This window comes from Macaca mulatta, chromosome 3 (assembly GCF_049350105.2).
Source record: "Macaca mulatta isolate MMU2019108-1 chromosome 3, T2T-MMU8v2.0, whole genome shotgun sequence".
In the NCBI taxonomy this organism is placed as follows: domain Eukaryota; kingdom Metazoa; phylum Chordata; class Mammalia; order Primates; family Cercopithecidae; genus Macaca; species Macaca mulatta.
Genome location: NC_133408.1, coordinates 161,746,269 through 161,766,645, shown reverse-complemented (window position 1 = coordinate 161,766,645; position 20,377 = coordinate 161,746,269). Strand labels below are relative to the sequence as shown.

At 36.7% G+C, this 20,377-nt stretch overlaps 1 protein-coding gene across 4 annotated transcripts in view; it reads right to left on the bottom strand.

Moving 5' to 3' along the window:
* PTPRZ1 (protein tyrosine phosphatase receptor type Z1) overlaps window positions 1-20,377 on the bottom strand; it is a 192,512-nt gene that overhangs the window by 72,499 nt on the left and 99,636 nt on the right. For all 4 annotated transcript variants that reach the window (XM_015134780.3, XM_015134781.3, NM_001278382.1 and 1 more), the window contains 5 exon segments: window positions 17,287-17,438; window positions 13,659-13,754; window positions 12,761-12,827; window positions 5,401-5,558; window positions 5,106-5,256 (listed from right to left, as the gene is read on the bottom strand). In XM_015134780.3, coding sequence (XP_014990266.3) covers window positions 5,106-5,256; window positions 5,401-5,558; window positions 12,761-12,827; window positions 13,659-13,754; window positions 17,287-17,438 — 624 coding nt within the window.

Below are 20,377 nucleotides of genomic sequence, written 5' to 3'. Positions count from 1 at the left end.
GAAGGCTTTGTAAATTTTTCATTAATTAAAGGATGTTCAGCAAGAAGAACTTGGCTCCAACCTGTCTGGAAATCTAAAGCCAGTCATTCCTTCTGTGTTTGTTGCCAATAATACATATGCTCTTTTTAACCCCAGAGGCTTAGACATAAGTAAGCTTTGGCCAATGTTTTAATTCATTCACTTATTCACCATTCATCAAGGAGTCAGAGAGCTCTTACTACCTGCCAGGTACTTTTTCAGATGTTACAGGTAATACTGAGATCAATTAGACAGGGATCTACCAAGAAAATAAGGTATGTACATAAACACCCCTGAAGCAAGGCAAGAAAGGCAAAGTGCCACAATTGCAGGTCAGGAATTACGACGGTTCAGAAGAAAGAGGAATCACATTCAGTTTTGGGTAATCAGGAAGTCCCTATGCTGCATAAGGGCATATTAATTATTTGACAGTGGTTCATATTAAAGCCAAAAAAGAATTGACTGAATATGTAACTGTGTGAATGAGACTCATCCAACTAACATGACCTGACTTTTCTATTTCACTGTTATCTCAAAATGATATATTTTGACAATGACTGAAACTTTAAAATCATAAATGTGCATATTAGTCTATGTAACTAGAAAAAAAAGTTCTGTTATCATCTCTGATCCCCCCTAGAAGGGGATATGTTTTGGCAAATGAAGGGCCCCTTTCTAAAAATATTTACTTATTTATTTATTTATTTTTACTTCAACTTTTATTTTAGATACAGGGGTACATATGCAGGTTTGTTACGTGAGAATACTAAAAGATGCTGAGGTTTAGAGTACAAATCCCATCACTCAGGTAGTGAGCATTATATTGATAGGTAGAGTTTTTAATTCACCCACCTCTCCACTCTCTCATAGACCACAGTGTCTACTGTTCCCACGTTTATGTCTATGTGTGATTAATGTTTAACTCCCACTTATAAGTTAGAACATGAGGTATTTAGTTTTCTGTCCCTGCATTAGTTCACTTAGGATTATGACCTCCAGTTCCATCCATCTTGCTGCAAAAAAGCATGATTTCATTTTTTTATGACTGTATAGTATTCCATGGTGTATATGTACTACATTTTCTTTAATCTACCACTGAGCACACGGGTTGATTCCATATCTTGCTATTGTGACTAGCACAGCAATGAACATATAAGTGCATATGTCACTTCTCAGAAGAAAGCATACAAGTGCTAAGAAACATATGAAAAAATACTCACCATCACTAATCATCAGAGAAATACAAATCAAAACCACAATGAGATACCATCTCACACCATTCAGAATGGCTACTATTAAAAAGCCAACAAACATTGTATCTGGTGAGGCTGCAGAGAAAAGGGAATGCTTATACACTGTTGGTGGGAATATAAATTAGTCCAGCCATTGTGGAAAGCAGTCTGGAGATTTCTCAAAGAACTTAAAACAGAGCTACCATTTGACCATTTGACCCAGCAACACTATTACTGGGTATACACCCAAAAGAAAATAAATCATTCTACCAAAAAGGGCCTTTTTAGATTGCTGAGCTCATTAGGATGAGCATGGGTAGGCAAGTTTGAAGGATCTGGGACAAAGCTAATTTTCCTGCCTTAGGAAGACGTGAAGACGTGAAGACTTGGGTGCGATGAGGGTAGCAGCTGAGACTCTGTGAGGGGAACTGACAAAACAAGAGGGTCAAACAATCTGAAGGCAAAGACTCTAAGGCCCAGCAAGGGAGACTACAGAAGAGATGTGTTTCTGCTAACATAATTTTAGAACAAAAACTGATGGCCATAAAGACACAAAACTTTAATAAAAACTGGGAATGACTTTTCAGCACTTTTATTTATCCTAAGGATATACAATATAAGGGAATAATACTTTCTAAGTAATATTGTCTAAGCTGTAGGCAGATATTTTGATGAAATGCTGAGTTTTGTAGCCTCTCCCCATCACTCCATAAATATTTAGTCAAAAATACAAACATAACAAAGTAGTTGGTGTGACTGGATTTTCTTGAGGAAGCTGGGGAAGGCACACATATAGGATAAGTACACAACAAAAACAGCATGTAGATGTGCATTTTTATTGTAAAGCTTTCTAGTTTTTCCTTAAGTATTGCATATTTAAGTCCCTTCAATTTAAATGAGTCTGTTTTGAGTTATTGTTTTTCTAGTTAGTTCTGTCATTTATTTTGGAACCAAACCACACACAAACAGGTGATAAATAACTTATTATTACTACGGCAGTCATAATAGTGTTGCAGCAGGGATGTAAAATTCTGTGACAATATACACACATGGTCTAAGGGAATAAAATCGATTCCCATAAGCTCCATTCAAGAAAATTACTTTCCTTACTTTATAGGTCCTATTCTATATTTATAGAACCCAAAACACCAAGTAGTTTAGAAAGTGTTGTTTCTGTGTTTGACCTTAGGATAAACAAAACACTCAAAATCCATTACTATTTTTTTGAAGTTTCATGTCTTTAAAGTCATCAGTTTTCTATGTAAGCAGAAATTATGTTCCAGTATAAAAGTAAAGTACAGTGGATAGAACTTTGCAAAGCTTTAGATTCAGGGAGAGTTAGGTTCAAATACTGACTCCATTCCTTTCTAGTTGTGTAAACTTGGGCAAACCACTTAATATCAGCTTCCCAAACTGTAAAATGAAGACAATGAGGCCACCTTCATAAGAGTGATGTGAGGTCTAAGTCAAATATTGTCTGGTTTCAATGCCTAGTAGAGTCACACAACACACAGTAGCTATTACTGTTTTTGTTATTATGGATTATTACTTTGGACCTTTAACACTTAACTGTGAAAGCAATGTTCTACATTAAATCAGAATTATACACAGGTTTACACATTAAACAGTGCAGGAAGCACCCATCAAGCATAACTTGCTATGTTTTTATTATGTGGAAATGGAGTCTTTCAGCCATGCAGTGAATATTTAGTGAATGAGAGCTTTACTTTAGTTTGGCCATGGAGATAAAGAGATAAAAGACTTATTTACTTCCATTATAGGGTTCAGAGATTGCTGGCAGAGACAAATAAGTAAATAGACAATTACCAAAATATGGCAACTGCTATGAAGTCTGGAGAAGCTGAGCACATCGTACAACATTCAGAGGAGCACCATCTACAATCTATGGGTATAGTGTTTCCTTGAGTGCGCAGTCCTGTGGCCATTGCCAGGGCCAGACTTAGGTGGACAGAAGTAGAGTCAGAGATGGCCTCCCAGTGGATGCAATGCTCAACTTGAGTCTTGAAGAATGAGGAGGCAGGGAAATGAAGACAGTGGAGAGGAACATGCCATCAATGGGGAAGCCAAATGTATAAATGCAACCTGGAAGAATGTAGTCTTCATCTTCAGGAGACTTCATGTAGTTCAATGTAAGGATGCTAGTTGGGGAGGCTTAAGCACTAAGACTGGTAAACCTACACAGAGCCTATCGTGCAACAACAAACAGTTTGAATTTTATTCCAAAAGTGATGCAGAGCCAGTGAAGGGTTTTAATAAAATAGAACTGATAAAACTATGTGACCAAAAAAAACCATATTTATTTAATTTATAATTTGGTCTATTATATTTAAGAAGAGGGGATGATTAAATTCACTTTCTTTTTTCTAACCGATTGTCTACTTTTTACTGGACAGTATGCTATAGTATTTAGTACTGATAGGAATATAATTAAATTTCCTCACTTTGGGGCACTTTAATTTAAAATTTGGTGTCACAGTAAATATAGCTATTCATCACTGCTGTCTTGAGTTTTATTTTTTTGTTAAAGGATAAACGATTCTTGGAAATATCACATTAAAACAATAAAAGCTTGTTGTTTTAATGCCTAATCTTCAAAAGCAGATGATTATTAAATTAATATTCTATGTGGCAAAAAAAATCATTGAATTCATTGCAGGACTGATATCAAAGAGGTCCATCTACTTGGAAAGGTTAGAAGTCCCTAGTGCAAAGGTCACTTCAACGACTTCTTTAATGAACAAGTGACAACCTCAGTAAAAACTGAAAAGGAAAATTTCAGCAGATGTATCTGATTGTGTTCTCTGGACATTTAAAAATGCTTTTAACTACTGTGTCAGCTTCAAAAAACCAGACGGCACTCCAGAGACCCCTCTGGTGTCATTTCCCTTGGCTGTACCTCACAAGAGCAAATTTCTTTTCCTCCAAAGAAGGAAACTGGCAAGAAGATTCACTTCTTATTCATTAATACCTCAGTGCATTTATTTTCAGTACTGATTAGGTGCCAGGCTCCCTCTTGGGGGGTGCCAACACCAAGATGAGCACTTTAAAACCCAAATACTGTGTCAAGACTCAGTTCAAAGGCGGTTCTTCCAGGAAGGTTTCCTGATCATCCCAACCAGAAACGATCTCCCAAGCTCTGAACACCTCAGCCTCTTATTCATTCCTTTCTCATACCTCTTAGCCCAGGCAAATACCAGAAAGTGAACTCGTAAGTGTGAATTTTGCTTTGCTACTTATTACTGTGTATTCTGGGAAAATATTTTCCTTATTAAATCTCAGTTTTTCAGCCGAGCGCAGTGGCTCACGCCTGTAATCCCAGCACTTTGGGAGGCCGAGGCGGGTGGATCACAAGGTCAGGAGATCGAGACCATCCTGGGTAACACGGTGAAACCTCGTCTCTACTAAAAATACAAAAAATTAGCCGGGCGTGGTGGCAGGCGCCTGTAGTCTCAGCTACTCGGGAGGTTGAGGCAGGAGAATGGCGTGAACCTGGGAGGCGGAGCTTGCAGTGAGCCGAGATCGTGCCACTGCACCCCAGCCTGGGCGATAGAGCGAGACTCCGTCACAAAAAAAAAAAAAAAAAACACAAACAAATCTCAGTTTTTCTCATCTGTAAAATGGGGCCATTTTTACGGGAAGAATAGATTTTTTAATTGCCATTTTATAGATGTGGTATCTGATAGTCAGAAAATTAGACAGCTTACCTAAAGCTACAAAATTAATAATTAAAACATTTCTAAAACTCCAACCCCTCTATATTTGTCATTTTACCAAAATTACCTCCTATAACATTGCATCTATCACAGTTGTAGAAGATTATATTTAAATACATACCTGCTTCGTGAATCTCTTCCTTTCCAGTGTATGAGGAAAACACCTGTCTAGAGAACTTGTACTGTTGCTCTCGAAAATTGTTTTGTAAGTAGTCCATCAGCATGACATAACCAGATTGTTGCATTGTAAGAACTTCACAAAAAACAGCCAACTGAAAAAAAGATCAAATAATTTAACATATCTGCTTCAAAGGCATTGGTAAATGCTTTAAAACAGATATTTTATAGCAAAGTTTGAACATAACGTTTTTTAAACGGCTTTGAATTACTTGATTTGTTTGAATTTCTAAGATTACCTGGTTTTCGGAGATGCTAACTGTATCTTTAAAAACAATCCAGTCAACTGTGTCTGTGCAGGGAGGAGATGTCAATGAGCCATTGTAAATGTAATACTTGTCAGTTGAGTTTGGCAGAAGGTTCAACAGTATGAATGGATCTAAGGCAGCCTGCTTTCCTAAAAAGGAATAATATACATCTCAGCTGGAATCTCAACACTGGAACTTAGCTGTTCAAAGCTTCTATGAAGCAGAGACACATGCTTTATTATGTATTTAATCAAAACTGAGATTTTGAAACATTTTAGATATATTTTTAAATGGTAATAAAGCTGGCATGCCCCAAATTGTATTACACATGTCACTATACAGTGTTAGATGCCTTATCTTTACAATATCAAGATGGTGAACAGAATATTTTACATATAAAAATACTCAGAAATCATATGATCATCTCAATAGATAGTTACATCACTTCATAAGACTCAATGCCAGTTCATGGAAAACAAAAACAAGACCTTATTCTGGTGAAGATGATCATCAAAGCCTGCACTAGTCATCATATTTAAGAATGACTTATTGGAAGTGTTTCCCCTAGAGATCAAGAATGACACCAGGATGTCCTGCCATCACCACTTCTATTTAACATTGAACTGGAAGATTGAGCCAGTGCAATAAAGAAAAAAGAAACAAAAATCTTAAGATTGTATAGGAAAAAATAATACCATCACAATGTACAAATAACATGATTGTGCATTTAAAACATTGAAAATTATTTACAGGCCAGGCATGGTGGCTCACACCTGTAAAAAGGCCAAGGTGGGTGGATCACGAGGTCAGGAGTTTGAGACCATCCTGGCTAATATAGTGAAACCCCATCTCTACTAAAAATACAAAAAATTAGCTGGACGTGTTGGCATGCGCCTGTAGTTCCAGCTACTCAGGAGGCTGACGCAGGAGAATCGCTTGAACCAGGAGGCGGAGGTTGCAGTGAGCCAAGATCGCGCCACTGCACTCCAGCCTGGGTGACAAAGCGAGACTCCATCTCAAAAAATAAAAAAATAAGGAAAGAAAGAAAGAAAGAAGGAAAGGAAGGAAGGAAGGAAGGAAGGAAGGAAGGAAGGAAGGAAGGAAGGAAAGAAAGAAAGAAAGAAAGAAAGAAAGAAAGAACGAACGAAAGAACGAACGAACATTTACAAAGTATGAGAAATAAGTGAAATTTGCAAAGTCCCTGCACATAGACCAATATACAAAAATCAATTGTATTTTCGTGTACCATCATCAAACAACAGAAAATAAAATTTAAAGCAATATGATTTAAAATAGCAAAATATTATCAAATACAAATAAATCTAACAAATAATGTGTAGAACATCTACACTGAAAATTACAAAACACTCTTGAGAGAATTAAATAAATATTAAAATGGTAGAAAGACCACGTGCATGGGTTGGAAGAGTCAGTATTGTGAAGGTGTTGATTTTCCCCAAATTGATTCATGGATTCAATGAAATCCTAATCAAAATCCCAGAAGGCTGTTATGTGTAATTGACATACTGATTCTAAAATTTCAATAAAAATCCAAAGAAAAGTTAAGGAAATCTTGAAAAATAATAAAGCTGGAGAACTTTCACTAGTAGATACGAAGATCTGTCATACTGTTACATATAACGCTGTAGAAATTATGATAGTGATGTATTTGTGCAAAGACAGATGAAGAGAACAATGGAAGAGAAAATAAAAGAGAAAAATATGATCATTTAATCTATGATAGAAAAATTATTATGGAATGTGGAATGGATGATCTTTTCAATAAACAGTACTATATCAATTGAATATCCTCATGGAAAAAAGTGAATCTTGATTCCCTACTTCACATCATAAGCACATATCACTTCTAAACTGATTGCAGATTTAAATGAACATATTAATAATTCTTTTAAATGAAAATATTAAAAAACTATCATCATAACCTAATGGTAGGTTGAGGTTTCTGAAATGGCACACAAAAAAATATTACTCATAAAAAGAAATACGAGAAAGTTTAGTATATGGCAATCAAGATCTATTCATCAATAGTCATTAAGAGAGTTAAAAGGAAAGTCAAAGAGTGGAAAAAAATATTTTTGATACAATATGCACTATGTGTTTGTGTGTGTACACACACTAATAAATATTGATTTATTCTTATATATAAACTTGTATACAGATTATAGAATTTCTATCCCAAAACTGGTAGAGTTTTCCTAGGTGGGCCATCTGGCCTTCAAACCCTGAAACAATCCAAATATATCGGTCTCCTTGAATAGTCTCCAATAGCACTTATCAATAGCAATACCTTGGTCATTTAGCTATTTGTGAACCAGCCCTCACTTATGCAGGCAGCAATCTATTTACCAGTGAGATCTGTGTCTAATTTGTTTTCCTATCTCCTGAGCTACCCACACCAGTGCAAGTCCTCTGCCCTGTCTATGAGATTGAGGCCATTAAGAAATAGTCCCTGAAGCCAATCAGTGTAGTCTAAGTGAGGTGGCAGAATGTAGAGCAGTGGTGTTAATCCTTATGTGAATAATCCAGGGAGTTTTAGAAAAATACCAATGCCTCAGGCCCCACTCTAGACCATTTGAATTAAGATCTCTAGTGGTCAGGCCTGGGCATCTAGATTTTAAAAAGCATCCCAAGGTGATGCAAACATGCAGACTACTGTAGAACATCCCAAGTAAAGTGAAGCCTTTTCAAGGTTTTAGTCTTTCTTAACCACACTTTCCATATTAGAACGTGAAATGACTAGACTATCTGATCTTAAAAGTCTATTCCAGTTCTCAACTCTATGAAGACTGAACACATTCAGAAAGCCTCAAAGAAAAAAAAGGTATTTAAAAGTTAAATTAGTAAATGTTAACTTTTCTGTAACGCAGAAAATTCTGAAGGGAAAGGGAGTACTGTTACTAACTAAAGTTAGAGACAACTGCTTCAGTCTGAATTAACAACTGAATGTTAGAAATAAAAACCTTTTCTTTTTTTTTTTTTTTTTTTGAGACGGTTGTCTCACTGTCTCCCAGGCTGGAGTGCAGTGGCCGGATCTCAGCTCACTGCAAGCTCCACCTCCCGGGTTCACGCCATTCTCCTGCCTCAGCCTCCCGAGTAGCTGGGACTACAGATGCCCACCACCATGCCTAGCTAGTTTTTGTATTTTTAGTAGAGACGGGGTTTCACTGTGTTAGCCAGGATGATCTCAATCTCCTGACCTCGTGGTCCCCCGGCTTCGGCCTCCCAAAGTGCTGGGATTACAGGCGTGAGCCACCGTGCCCCGCCAAAAACCTTTTCTTAACTGAATTGATAGTAATGTCAATATGGCCTACATGTAGTTTTAATCCATTAGAAAGTTCAAGTTTTGTTTGATTTAATGGATTCATTAGTAACTTCTAAAAGTACGTTCTCCTCTTCTCCAATGTCAAGATAACATGATCAGAATTCAGATTAGATTCAAGTTCTTAGGAACTAAGAAGAATATTTATTTTTAACATGTGAATGCTTTTTAGATTTATGTTTTCAATACTAAAAAATTGTTGTAAATTACCTCTTTAACTGACAAATGGACTGTAATTGTTCCTTTTCCCACTGAAGACTAAATTTATCTTACAAATATTTCATGAAAAATGTGTGTGTTGAGGATAGTAATTAGGTAAGGAGCCAGAAATTGACTCATGGCTAAATTAGGTGGAAATAAATTGACTCCAGGAGAGCCAGGGGCCAAGAAGGGAAAGCAGAGGTGAGACCTGAGTAAGGAGAGTGAGATAGAGAATTTTCCTATTATTGGGAAAGAAATCAAAGGGGGAAAAAAGTTAAAAAGAAGCAAAAGAATCAGAATAAGTTTTTAAAAATTTTCCTCTCCCTATCCCCAATGAGGACTCCATTCTTCCTGCCTCTGAACCTTAATAGCAGTCACCTAGTCTGTCTTACAGACATGGTAACCAGATATCACAAGACTCTTAAGTTACAGAGTACTTTTCCGTTACATTTTCTTCTAACGAAATTTCATACAGTGTTTTTCCTTTGTTTGTGTTTGTGGTTTTCATTTTGTTTTGCTGGCTTGAGAAAAAAACACCTGCTTCATTCAAGTAACCTCACTATTGTTAACACAAGAGAGAAGCCCACCAGAGCCAATGCTGCTATATTTGGGGTCAGTCATTCATTTATGCAATCATTATTTGCTTGAACATACAATGATGATCAACCAACCAACTAATCAGATCCTTCCATGAGAAGGCTAACAATGGAAGAAAAAAAGATGGGGAGGAACAAAGATGAAGAAACCACAACGGCGCCAAGCACTAGAGAAAGGCTGGTAACTACATAAAACCAACTCCTATTACTTAGTACAATGATATTTAGCATGGGGCCACATCAACGCCTATGAGAACTTTTCAGTATAGAAATGTCTGGGCTGAATTTGTGATTAAGAAAGCACTATAAATCATTCTGATGAGAATTCCCATCAGATAATCACTGATGATGTTACCTGGGATGTGTCTCTTCCCTGCAACTCGAAAGATTGCAACTAACATCTTTTGTGGCTCTGCTTGGAAAATATTAATTCATTATCTCAGTATTGCTGCAACATCATGCTCTCTCTCTCTCCACTCCATGGATAGAACAATGCCTAACCTAGAGTAGGTACGGTAGATGGGAAGGAAAGAAAGAAAGAGGGGTTGAGGGGAGGAATGAAAACTGGGCTTTGTCCTTTAGAGAGGAAACAGGAAATGAGCAACCAGCCCACAGCATAATAAGATAGATCTTATAAGCTGAATAATGGTTGAAAAGGTGTTTTTTTTTTTTTTTAAATAACTTACATTATATGGTGAATACAGAGCCAAATTTGGGGGTGTAGCTGTGGTTCCAGAGTCACTGCCTAAAGACAAGTCCCACCTTTGATCCTCAAGGTTGCCAGCAGCAAAGGCTGAAGGCCAATATGGGTAAGCCTTCAGTGTATTGGGCAGTAGGGGATTTTCTAGAGTCAGAAATAAGACTGGATTTAATTCAAGAACTCTCAAAATGGAAACGTTTGACTTTAGAAAGACTTCACTTATTTGGTTTGGATCGTTGTCCTTGCTGAGTATATTGAAATACTAAGGGCTGGGCGCGGTGGCTCAAGCCTGTAATCCCAGCACTTTGGGAGGCCGAGGCGGGCGGATCACAAGGTCAGAAGATCGAGACCACAGTGAAACCCCGTCTCTACTAAAAATACAAAAAAATTAGCCGGGCACGGTGGCGGGCGCCTGTAGTCCCAGCTACTCAGGAGGCTGAGGCAGGAGAATGGCGGGAACCCGGGAGGCGGAGCTTGCAGTGAGCCGAGATCGCGCCACTGCACTCCAGCCTGGGCAACAGCGTGAGACTCCGTCTCAAAAAAAAAAAAAAAAAAAAAAAAAAAGAAATACTAAGTATCCAGATGAATGAGCTGATAGGCATGAAGGATTTTAGTTTTTGGTAAATTAGGAAGTTGGTGCACAAATAGTGGTGATATGGTTTAGCTCTGTGTCCCTGCCCAAATCTCATCTTGAATTGTAATCCAAATTGTAATCCCCATGTGTTGAGGAGGGACCAAGTGTGAAGTGATTGGATCATGGGGGCAGTTTCCCCCATGCTGTTCTCATGACAGTGAGTGAGTTCTCACGAGATTTGATGGCTTTACAAGTGTTTCGCAGTTTCTCCTTTGCTGGCACTCTCATTCTCTCTCTCCTGCTGCCATGTGATACATTCCTTGCTTACCCTTTGCTTTCCACCATGATTATAAGATTCCTGAGGCCTCTCCACCCATGCAGAACTGTGAGTCAATTCAATCTTTCTCTTACAAATCACTTACTCTCAAATAGTATTGCTTTAGCAATGTGAAAATGGACTAATACAAGTGAAGTAGACAGAGAGAGGGTAAAGGACTAGAATCTGTCCTCAGCTAATCCAAGAACTGTTCTGCTTTCAAATTAGGAGCCAGAATATAGGCAGAATAATGCTGTTAGGGAATCCATATTCTCAGTGAGAGAGATAATATGTAGTCATAGTGTATCTGACGAAGTATCTTCCTGAATGGCTTTCAGACACTAGGTATTAGAAAGGAAACTTTAAAGAACACAAGCAAGTTTATTCTCAAGCTCATATGAGTGCCTTCCAAGGCACCCACAAAAGTAAAGTACCCTGGGAAAGTAAAGAGGCCTTAAGAGAAAGCCTCAAAGTTCCCATAGTTACACAAGTCAGGGTTAACAACCCAGTGTTAACATCTCTTTCATTGTCCCCACAGGCTGGTGCAAGGTCTGTAACATTCAGAATTCATATATTATACATTTTTTTATGTATAGGAATTCAAACAATTTGCTTTATCTCAGTCTGGATAGAATCCACTTTGTGACTCGAGGAGGGGAAAATTAAATTTGACTTATGACATTCAGTGTTGAATTTTGCAATCTGGGTCAATGGAGGGAGATAACAGCTTCATCTTGCGTTTGATTGAGTCTTCAAAAAAAATAAAAGCTACACTACAGGAGTTCACATATTCCTGACTTCTGAAAAGTTGGGTCAATTCAGATCCTCACTGTAATTGACAACGATAAATCAATCCTAGGCCAGGTTTCTGCTTTCAAGAAAAGGATCTTCATGAGTTTTGTTTCTGATTTCAAATTTTGCAGCTTCCCAGAAAGGAATAATCCTCATTTTATTGGTAACTCAGGGCAGCATTAAGATTCTGTGTGTGAGTGCTTAATAAAAATAAAATAGTAATATTAACAGGCTTACAGTCCACTGCCCATGTTATCAAAAGCATTTGTTGTGACAAATTACAAGATCCATGAGATAGCAGGCAGAACAATGTCAAAGCATATTGCATCTTTTGCTATGTAAGCGTTGACCTTCTTCCAAAAATCTCATCTCCTCATGTTGATAAAGCAAAGGATTTATCAAGGAAACTATCAAGGAATAAATTTTAACTTGAGTAACAATTCCTTTTCTACTTTAAAATATGATATTTATAAAATTAGCTTGTTTCAGATTAGGAATTAGTCTTTAAGGGACGTATGATGCAGAGACATAATAGATAAATAGGCTTTAAATGCATGATATAATTAGATTATTTTCAAGAATAAATTTTAAAAATTTCATTTTCCTACTTACATTAATGTGTCATGCTTTTGATGTAACAAATTTTTCTGATAAATTGTTATTTGTTTGGTGAGAAACGTATATATTATCAAGTGCGGAAAGTGAGAGATTGCTCCTCTTTAAAAATGTACTACTTTCTACCTTTTGGAACAAGTGATTTTCGTCATATTGTCAACATTCATATCCATCCAAAGCAGAATCTTGAAGAAAGATATTTCCCCAAGTAGCTTACCAAAACGACTAACACTCTCGACTCCATCAATAATCGCTTTGAAATCCAAATTTTCTTCTGTCCCAACCTGTTAAAGAAAAAATCACATTCTAAAAATAGAATAAAACATTTGGATAACTATTCAATAAAAATGTGAAGATTAATGAATTCCATTTGAAATATGTGCATTAAAAAATAGTAAGTTCGGCCGGGCGCGGTGGCTCAAGCCTGTAATCCCAGCACTTTGGGAGGCCGAGACGGGCGGATCACGAGGTCAGGAGATCGAGACCATCCTGGCTAATACGGTGAAACCCCGTCTCTATTAAAAAATACAAAAAACTAGCCGGGCGAGGTGGCAGGCGCCTGTAGTCCCAGCTACTCAGGAGGCTGAGGCAGGAGAATGGCGGGAACCCGGGAGGCGGAGCTTGCAGTGAGCTGAGATCCGGCCACTGCACTCCAGCCTGGGCGACAGAGCAAGACTCCGTCTCAAAAAAAAAAAAAAAAAGTAAGTTCCCGAAACAGGTTTTTTTATAGTTAGGTGAAAAAAAAAAAGCAAATAAAAACCAGACAACTTACATATTTCACTAAGAAAAGTAAATTTTAAAATTTTATGATTCATATTTACTGATAATAATACATAATTATTAATATGATGCTTTTTGTATGTACAAATTAGCAAATTTGTGTACTTATAGAACACTTTGCCCCAGCTGGAAAAGATTCACCCAATTAACAAACACAAGAGTCTCCTTTTAAAAATATCAGGCAAGGGTCATCTATTTTTGAAAATGACCACCAGTTTTAATTTTACTTATGAGCTCCTCTCTTTGTTAGAAATTATGTCTTGATATTTCACATCAATATTTAATGTGACTTAAAAAGGAATTACATTAGTGCAAAATGTACGTATAATTATTACCTCAAACAAAATGGATAAAGCTCTTAACTTCCCTTTTCCTTTAACTGCTTCCTCAAAACTTGAAAATCGGTCCGCATCAAAGCAGTAGATTTGCATCTATAAACGTAACAATGATAGTTTTATGATACAGAAAGACTTCATAAAAATCAGCAAAGAGACTTAATAAAACAAGCAATTCAATAAGTTCTATTTGAAAAGTTCTATAAATTGTGTAATTCTACATTCTACGTATTTCCAAAATCTTTTATAAATTACATGTATACAACTACATTTACTATCATTTACCATCCATTGATAAGGAGGGGAATAGAAAGTTAGACATATCTAAAACCAAAATGACCATTTTGAGATTACCAGGGGACTGTGCAGTAAAATTTATTAAAGCAATTACATGAAATAAATAACCATATGTTACTTTAACTGCTTTATTGAATTATTTTAAATATAAGTTTCTCTCTTTCTCAAGCATGCATGCCTTTCCTGAGAGTCCAGAGTTACCATTCTTTGATATTACCATATTGTGATCTATTAATATTGAAGCTCTCAAGGACTCTCAGCTTCTACCTAAAAAATACCAAAAGAGTTTTAAGTTTCATATTTTGATTCTTCTCTCCAGTTGTGAGGCTATGCCTTGTTAATTTCTGCTTCCGTCCATATACGTATCTCTCTGTAACAGCCTCTGTATAATTTGGTGCTTCTCCTTTCTGGGCTTGGAAATCAGGGGTCTCAGGCTGGATAGAAGTAGAACTAAGGTAAGAGTAGGAAGCCTCTGAGAGTGTAGAGCGTAGTTAGTGCTCTGATGGGAGAAATAGAGGTTGTGCAACAGAGGATGGCAGTGGCTCCTGCTTTGGGTGAGTCACCAAAACCTTTTCAGAGACAGGATTTCTAAACTGACCCTACAAGAATGAGCAGGTTTTAGCCAGGTGAAAGGCAGAAGAGAAAGGCGTGTGTTCAAGTCAGAAGTACCACATGGGAAAGGCCTATTAGGCAAGACAGTATGACAAGCACGGGAAATTGAAAGAAATACAATTTAAAACTTAATAATTATTAATTTAATAATCCAAGTAAGCAAACTTTTTTCTGATCTCCCATATGGTATTTAGGAGAAGAATTGATAAGGCTTTTTTTGTTTGTTTGTTTGTTTGTTTGTTTTGAGAGGGGGTCTCCCTCTGTCACTCAGACTGGAATGCAGTGGCATGACCATGGCTCATTGTAGCGTTGGCCTCGTGGGCTCAAGTGTCATCCCAGCCTCTGTATGGGATGACAGGTGCATGCCACCGTGTTCAGCTATTTTCTCTTATTTTTTTTTTTAGAAATGGGGTCTCACTATGTTGCCCAGACTAGTCTCAAACTCCTGGGCTTAAGTGATCCTCCAGCCTCAGCCTCGTAACGTGCTGGGATGACAGGTTTGAGCCACCATGCCTGGTGAATTGAGAAGACTTGATTGTGAGACATAGGAGATAAGAAACAAGGAGCAAGCCAGGGATGATCCTTGGGTTTCCTGCTTACACAATTATATAGAGTGTTTTAAAACAACAAACAAGACTAGGCGCGGTGGCTGACGCCTGTAATCCCAGCCCTTTGGGAGACTGAGGCAGGTGGATCACGAGGTCAGGAATTCAAGACCAGCCTGGCCAACATGGTGAAACTTCGTCTCTACTAAAGATACAAAAAATTATCTAGGTGTGGTGGCATGCACCTATAATCCCAGCTACTCGAGAGGCTGAGGCAGGAGAGTAGCTTGAATACAGGAGGCGGAGGTTGCAGAGAGCCGAGATCACGCCATTGCACTCCAGCCTGGGCAACAGGGCGAGACTCTGTCTCAAAAACAAAAAACAAAAAACAAAAAAACCTCTGAGAGACAATTTGAGAGGCTTTTGCATTGAAATAACTTTATTAGGTTTAGTGCATGGATTCTGTACCATGTATTTTGATTGCTCAGGGCTCTTGTTGATAGAATTTTTCTTGATTTTCATCTTTGTTCTAAATAGGTAATATTGTGAGTAAGCTAAACTCTCAGAAGTGATATGCTGTTTAATGAATTGACTTTGATTACTCTGACAAATCGAATTTGATAAATGTGCTTTTCTTTAAAAATATTGAATAAAGAAAAAAATCCAGATTATAAGTTGTAAATGTGAATGTAGATATCCACCTTTTTAAAAAAGTTTTTTAGTCTTTTAAGAGGTAATTCATCTTATCTTATTTTTATTATTAATAAAACTGTTTTGAATTATAAAATGAATAGTTTCATACTAGGTATTTTAGAAAATATGGGGACTTTAAAGGAGAAAATAAGAGGCACCTATAATGCCATCACCCAGAGAAAATCATTATTAACATTTATTTTCTTGAAGTCCATCAATTACTTTTTTTTTTTTTTTTGAGACAGAGTCTCACTCCATCACCCAGTCTGGAGTGCAGTGGTGTGATCTTGGCTCACTGCAACCTCCGCTTCCTGAGTTCAAGTGATTCCTATGCCTCAGCCTCCTGAGTAGGTGAAATTAAACATGAGTGATACCACGTCCAGCTAATTTTTGTATTTTTAGTAGAAGTGGTGTTTCACCACGTTGACCAAGCTGGTCTGGAACTCCTGACCTCAAGTGATCTGCCCGTCTCGGCCTCCCCAAGTGCTGGGATTATAGGCGTGAGCCACCGTGCCGGGCCCCTCAATTACTTTTATGAGTAATAAGTCAATCCCTCATTTAATTTCCACAATAATGTTATAAGGCAGGTGCAGCTACTACGTCAATTTCACAGAAGAAAAATGGAAGCATTGGTAAGTTAAATAATTTATACATTGTTATGTCGTGTAACCAATAAGCAAATGGTGGAGCCAAGATTCAAACCTAGTCCATTTGACTCAGACTACACTCTCAGTCAATATTTAATTAATTTTCATGTATTAAAAAATTGCAAAAATAATAGTGGTTATACCGTTTAACATGTTTCTTTTTAAAACCATTAATACCTTATGATGAACTTTTTTGTGTAAATATATCATTCAAAAACATGATTTTTGTGAAATCTATAATATCCATCATAATGTATTTAAATAATCATTACCCTTTGTTTCAATATTATATTATAAATAAATTTTTGTAATTTTTTAATTTTTAGACTAAATGGCTTTAAACTTAAAGATTGGGTATTGAGTGTAAATCATTTAAAATTCTTAATAAAAACAAGCAAACTGCTTCCCAGAAAGTCTACCAATTTAGACTTTCTCTAGACATGTAAGAAAACATTTTACTACACAATCATTTTTAAATAATTATTTATTTTGCCAATTTTAAAGCTGAAAATTTTTCTCATTTCAATCAAAAGATTTAAATCAAAGGATTCTCCAGTATGTTAATGAAATTTTCTCCCTTTTCCTTCCTTCATTCATTAATTCGTCAGCATTTATTGATTACCTATTTTGTGGCACTTTGGGTTGTTACCACAAAGTGGTAAATCAAAGATAAGTCTTATATTCATTTACCTTAGTCTAGTATATTAATCAAATAATAAAAATATCACTTTATAAATTATAATATTGGATTTTAAAATTAATCAAATTATATGCTAAATAAAAACATCAATTATTTAGAAAATAAAATAGTAAACAGCGGATCTCCTGACTTACCTCAAGTGGAAATTTTTGTCCTTCTAAACTATGCTCTGATCCATCAGATGACATATTGCATTTTCCCCAGTGAAAAGTTATCTTGCTTGCTTTAAACACCATTTCTGAAACTCCTCCGCTGACACGGTAGTCATTAGTGAGATTAATTTCCACTGAAAAAAGAAATACAAGTGCACCTAAGCTTCTGAAAATCAAAATTTTAAATTTCAACTAAATTTCCATCTACTTAAGGTACATTAAGAAAAATCATTTATTTGATAAATTTACAAAATATGAAGTTGCCAATTTGGAAGCCAAACTTTGTAGGTCTGAACAGTATACTTAATATATCTTATTGCCACAAATGTAAACTAAGATGAAGATACTGACTAGTGTATGACTTCAAGGGCAGAAGACAGTCAGTCCACCTGCTCTGTTTGTTTGGTGTCCTAAGATAGCTGTTCCTTGAATGCTCTGCTTCCCTAAGATGTCAGATGGTAATAAGAAGACAGAGCAAAGTGGGAAGGAACAGAAGGGTTAAAAGAAAAAAAAAGTCTTCTCCTTGGAGTGTTGCCACCTTCCTATTTTCAGCCCATTTCTACTCCTTATCAGGCTGCTGCTTATCCCCCCATTTATCACCCAGGCTTCACCAGCAAGCTCCAGAACCTGGGTCCCTGGCTATAGCAGGAAAGGCAGGAAACTCATTCTTATGGAGGAGTTTTGGCCATCTCATGTTTGAACCCTGAGTGGCAAAAGCTTAAACTCCCCTGTATGAGTTCCACAGCAGATATTATCTGACTATATTTTAACAGTCTTCTGGAGAGTTCTCTTGAGAGCCCAGTGAAAGATTTTGATGTCTCTCAATAAAGTTTAAATAGTCTCTGTTCCATTAGGGAGAAATCACTGTTGGCATCAGGGACTGAATACAACATATTGGTCAGCAAGCTAGGGATACAAACTCCCACTAATAATAATAATAAGCACAATAACAATAACAGCCAACATTTACATATCACTTATGATGTACCATGAACTATACTAATTACTTTATATGTATTATTCACTTTATCTTCATACAACCTTGGAAAGTGGATACTATATAATCCTTATTTTATAGATAATAAGGAAATTGAGCCACAGAAAGGCTAAGCAGGTTGCTCAAAGGTTCCCCACTGTCATTTCAAGAGCCAGTGGTGAACCCAAGTGATGTAGCTCTATTAGCTCAACGATCTAATAACCACTCTCCCCTAAGAAAAATAAAGCCCTCAACACTCTCCATAAAAATAGCTGCCTTCAGACCTACTGTCACCCTCTGTCATTGAATGATTTGGTTTAATTTCTATCTGTTTGGGATCTTATTTATAAAAACATAACCATCAGGCTATCCTTCCCATTTTTCTCTGGTCATAAAGCCTAGCACATTTTATTGTTTAACAATAAGAAAAGCAAAACAGGGATTTCTACAAAGATTTTTGCTTACAATATATAATAAAGCAGAGGTTCCATGCCCTACAACTTTGTAACACCCTTCAAAACTGAAAATAAAAATGTCAAGATTTGGGACAATATACTTTTAGGTAATTATTACATGTAACATAATAATTTTAAAAATTATTCATTCAAGAAATACTTAGTGTTTATTGCATATCAGGCACTGATGTAGAAAAATCTCTACTTTCATGATTTTTTTTTTTTGGAGACAGAGTTTCGCTCTTGTTGCCCAGGCTGGAGTGCAGTGGTGCAATCTCAGCTCCCTCAACCTCTGACTCCTGGGTTCAAGCAATTCTCCTGCTTCAGCCTCCCGAGTAGCTGGTATTACAGGCATGTACCACCATGCCCAGCTAATTTTTTTATTTTTAGTAGAGATGTGGTTTTGCCGTGTTGACCAAGCCGGTCTTGAATTCCTGACCTCAGGTGATCCATCTGTCTCGCCCTCCCAAAATGCTGGGATTACAGGTGTGAGCTCATGCACCTGGCATAAGTTCATTTTTTCATTTGTTTTGCTTTGATTTTTTTGGATAGGATGGGTTACTCCATTGCCCAGGCTGAAGCGCAGTAGCATGATCTTGGCTCACTGTGGCCTCCACCTCTTGAGTTCAAGTGATTCTTTTGTCCAGCCTCCTGAGTATCTGGAATTACAGGAGTGTGCCACCACACCCACCTAATTTTTGCATTATTAGTGATTCTTGTGTCTCAGCCTCCTGAGTATCTGGAATTACAGGAGTGTGCCACCACACCCAGCTAATTTTTGTATTTTTAGTAGAGATGGGTTTTCGCCATATTGGCCAGGCTAGTCTGGAACTCTTGACCTCAAGTGATCCGCCCGCTTCGGCCTCCCAAAGTACCGTGATCACAGTCATGAGCCACAGTGCCTGGCTACTACTCTCTTGAGTTTTGAAATTAAACTATTACATTCAAATAATTACATTACCTAAATATAGAAAATATTTTAAAAATTCACTAATGATAAAGCTTACCCTCATACAGCTACTATTATAATTTTGAATATTTTTCTAATCTTTGTCTTATGTGTACATGCCTTTACATAATTTCCCAAAACATAATTTTTTAAAAAACTAGAATATCAAAAAAGAAAAGGTGTCACTTTTTGGAAATTATTTATATATGTATAGCTTATTAGAATTTGTATTTAAATTTTAATGTATTAATATTTTGCTTTTTTTTTTTTAAAGATGGCCTCAATGAAAAGGCACTTAGAAAGGGTTTCCTAAGGATGGGATACAACTTTAAACCTTCTATATAGAAGAGCTAGGAGTTTATTTTCTTAAAATTTCAATTACAGTCAATTGCTTTTTTCATATCCAAATACTGACTATAACATGAGGCTAGGCAGAAAAGATCAAACTATAATGCTCAAGAAAAAGAAATCCTGATTGACTAAGTAATTGACTAAATTATATTAGTTGTAAATCACATTATCATATCTTCTAGAGACAGCATCATTATTGTTACATTGTAGGAAAACATGACATGATGACATCGGTCATTTTATTTTTTTGTACGAATTGTCAAAATACTGTCTAAATTTCCCATTTTCTCTGCTCCATTTGATTTCTTCTACATATAACTTCTATCTAGTTCATAGTACATT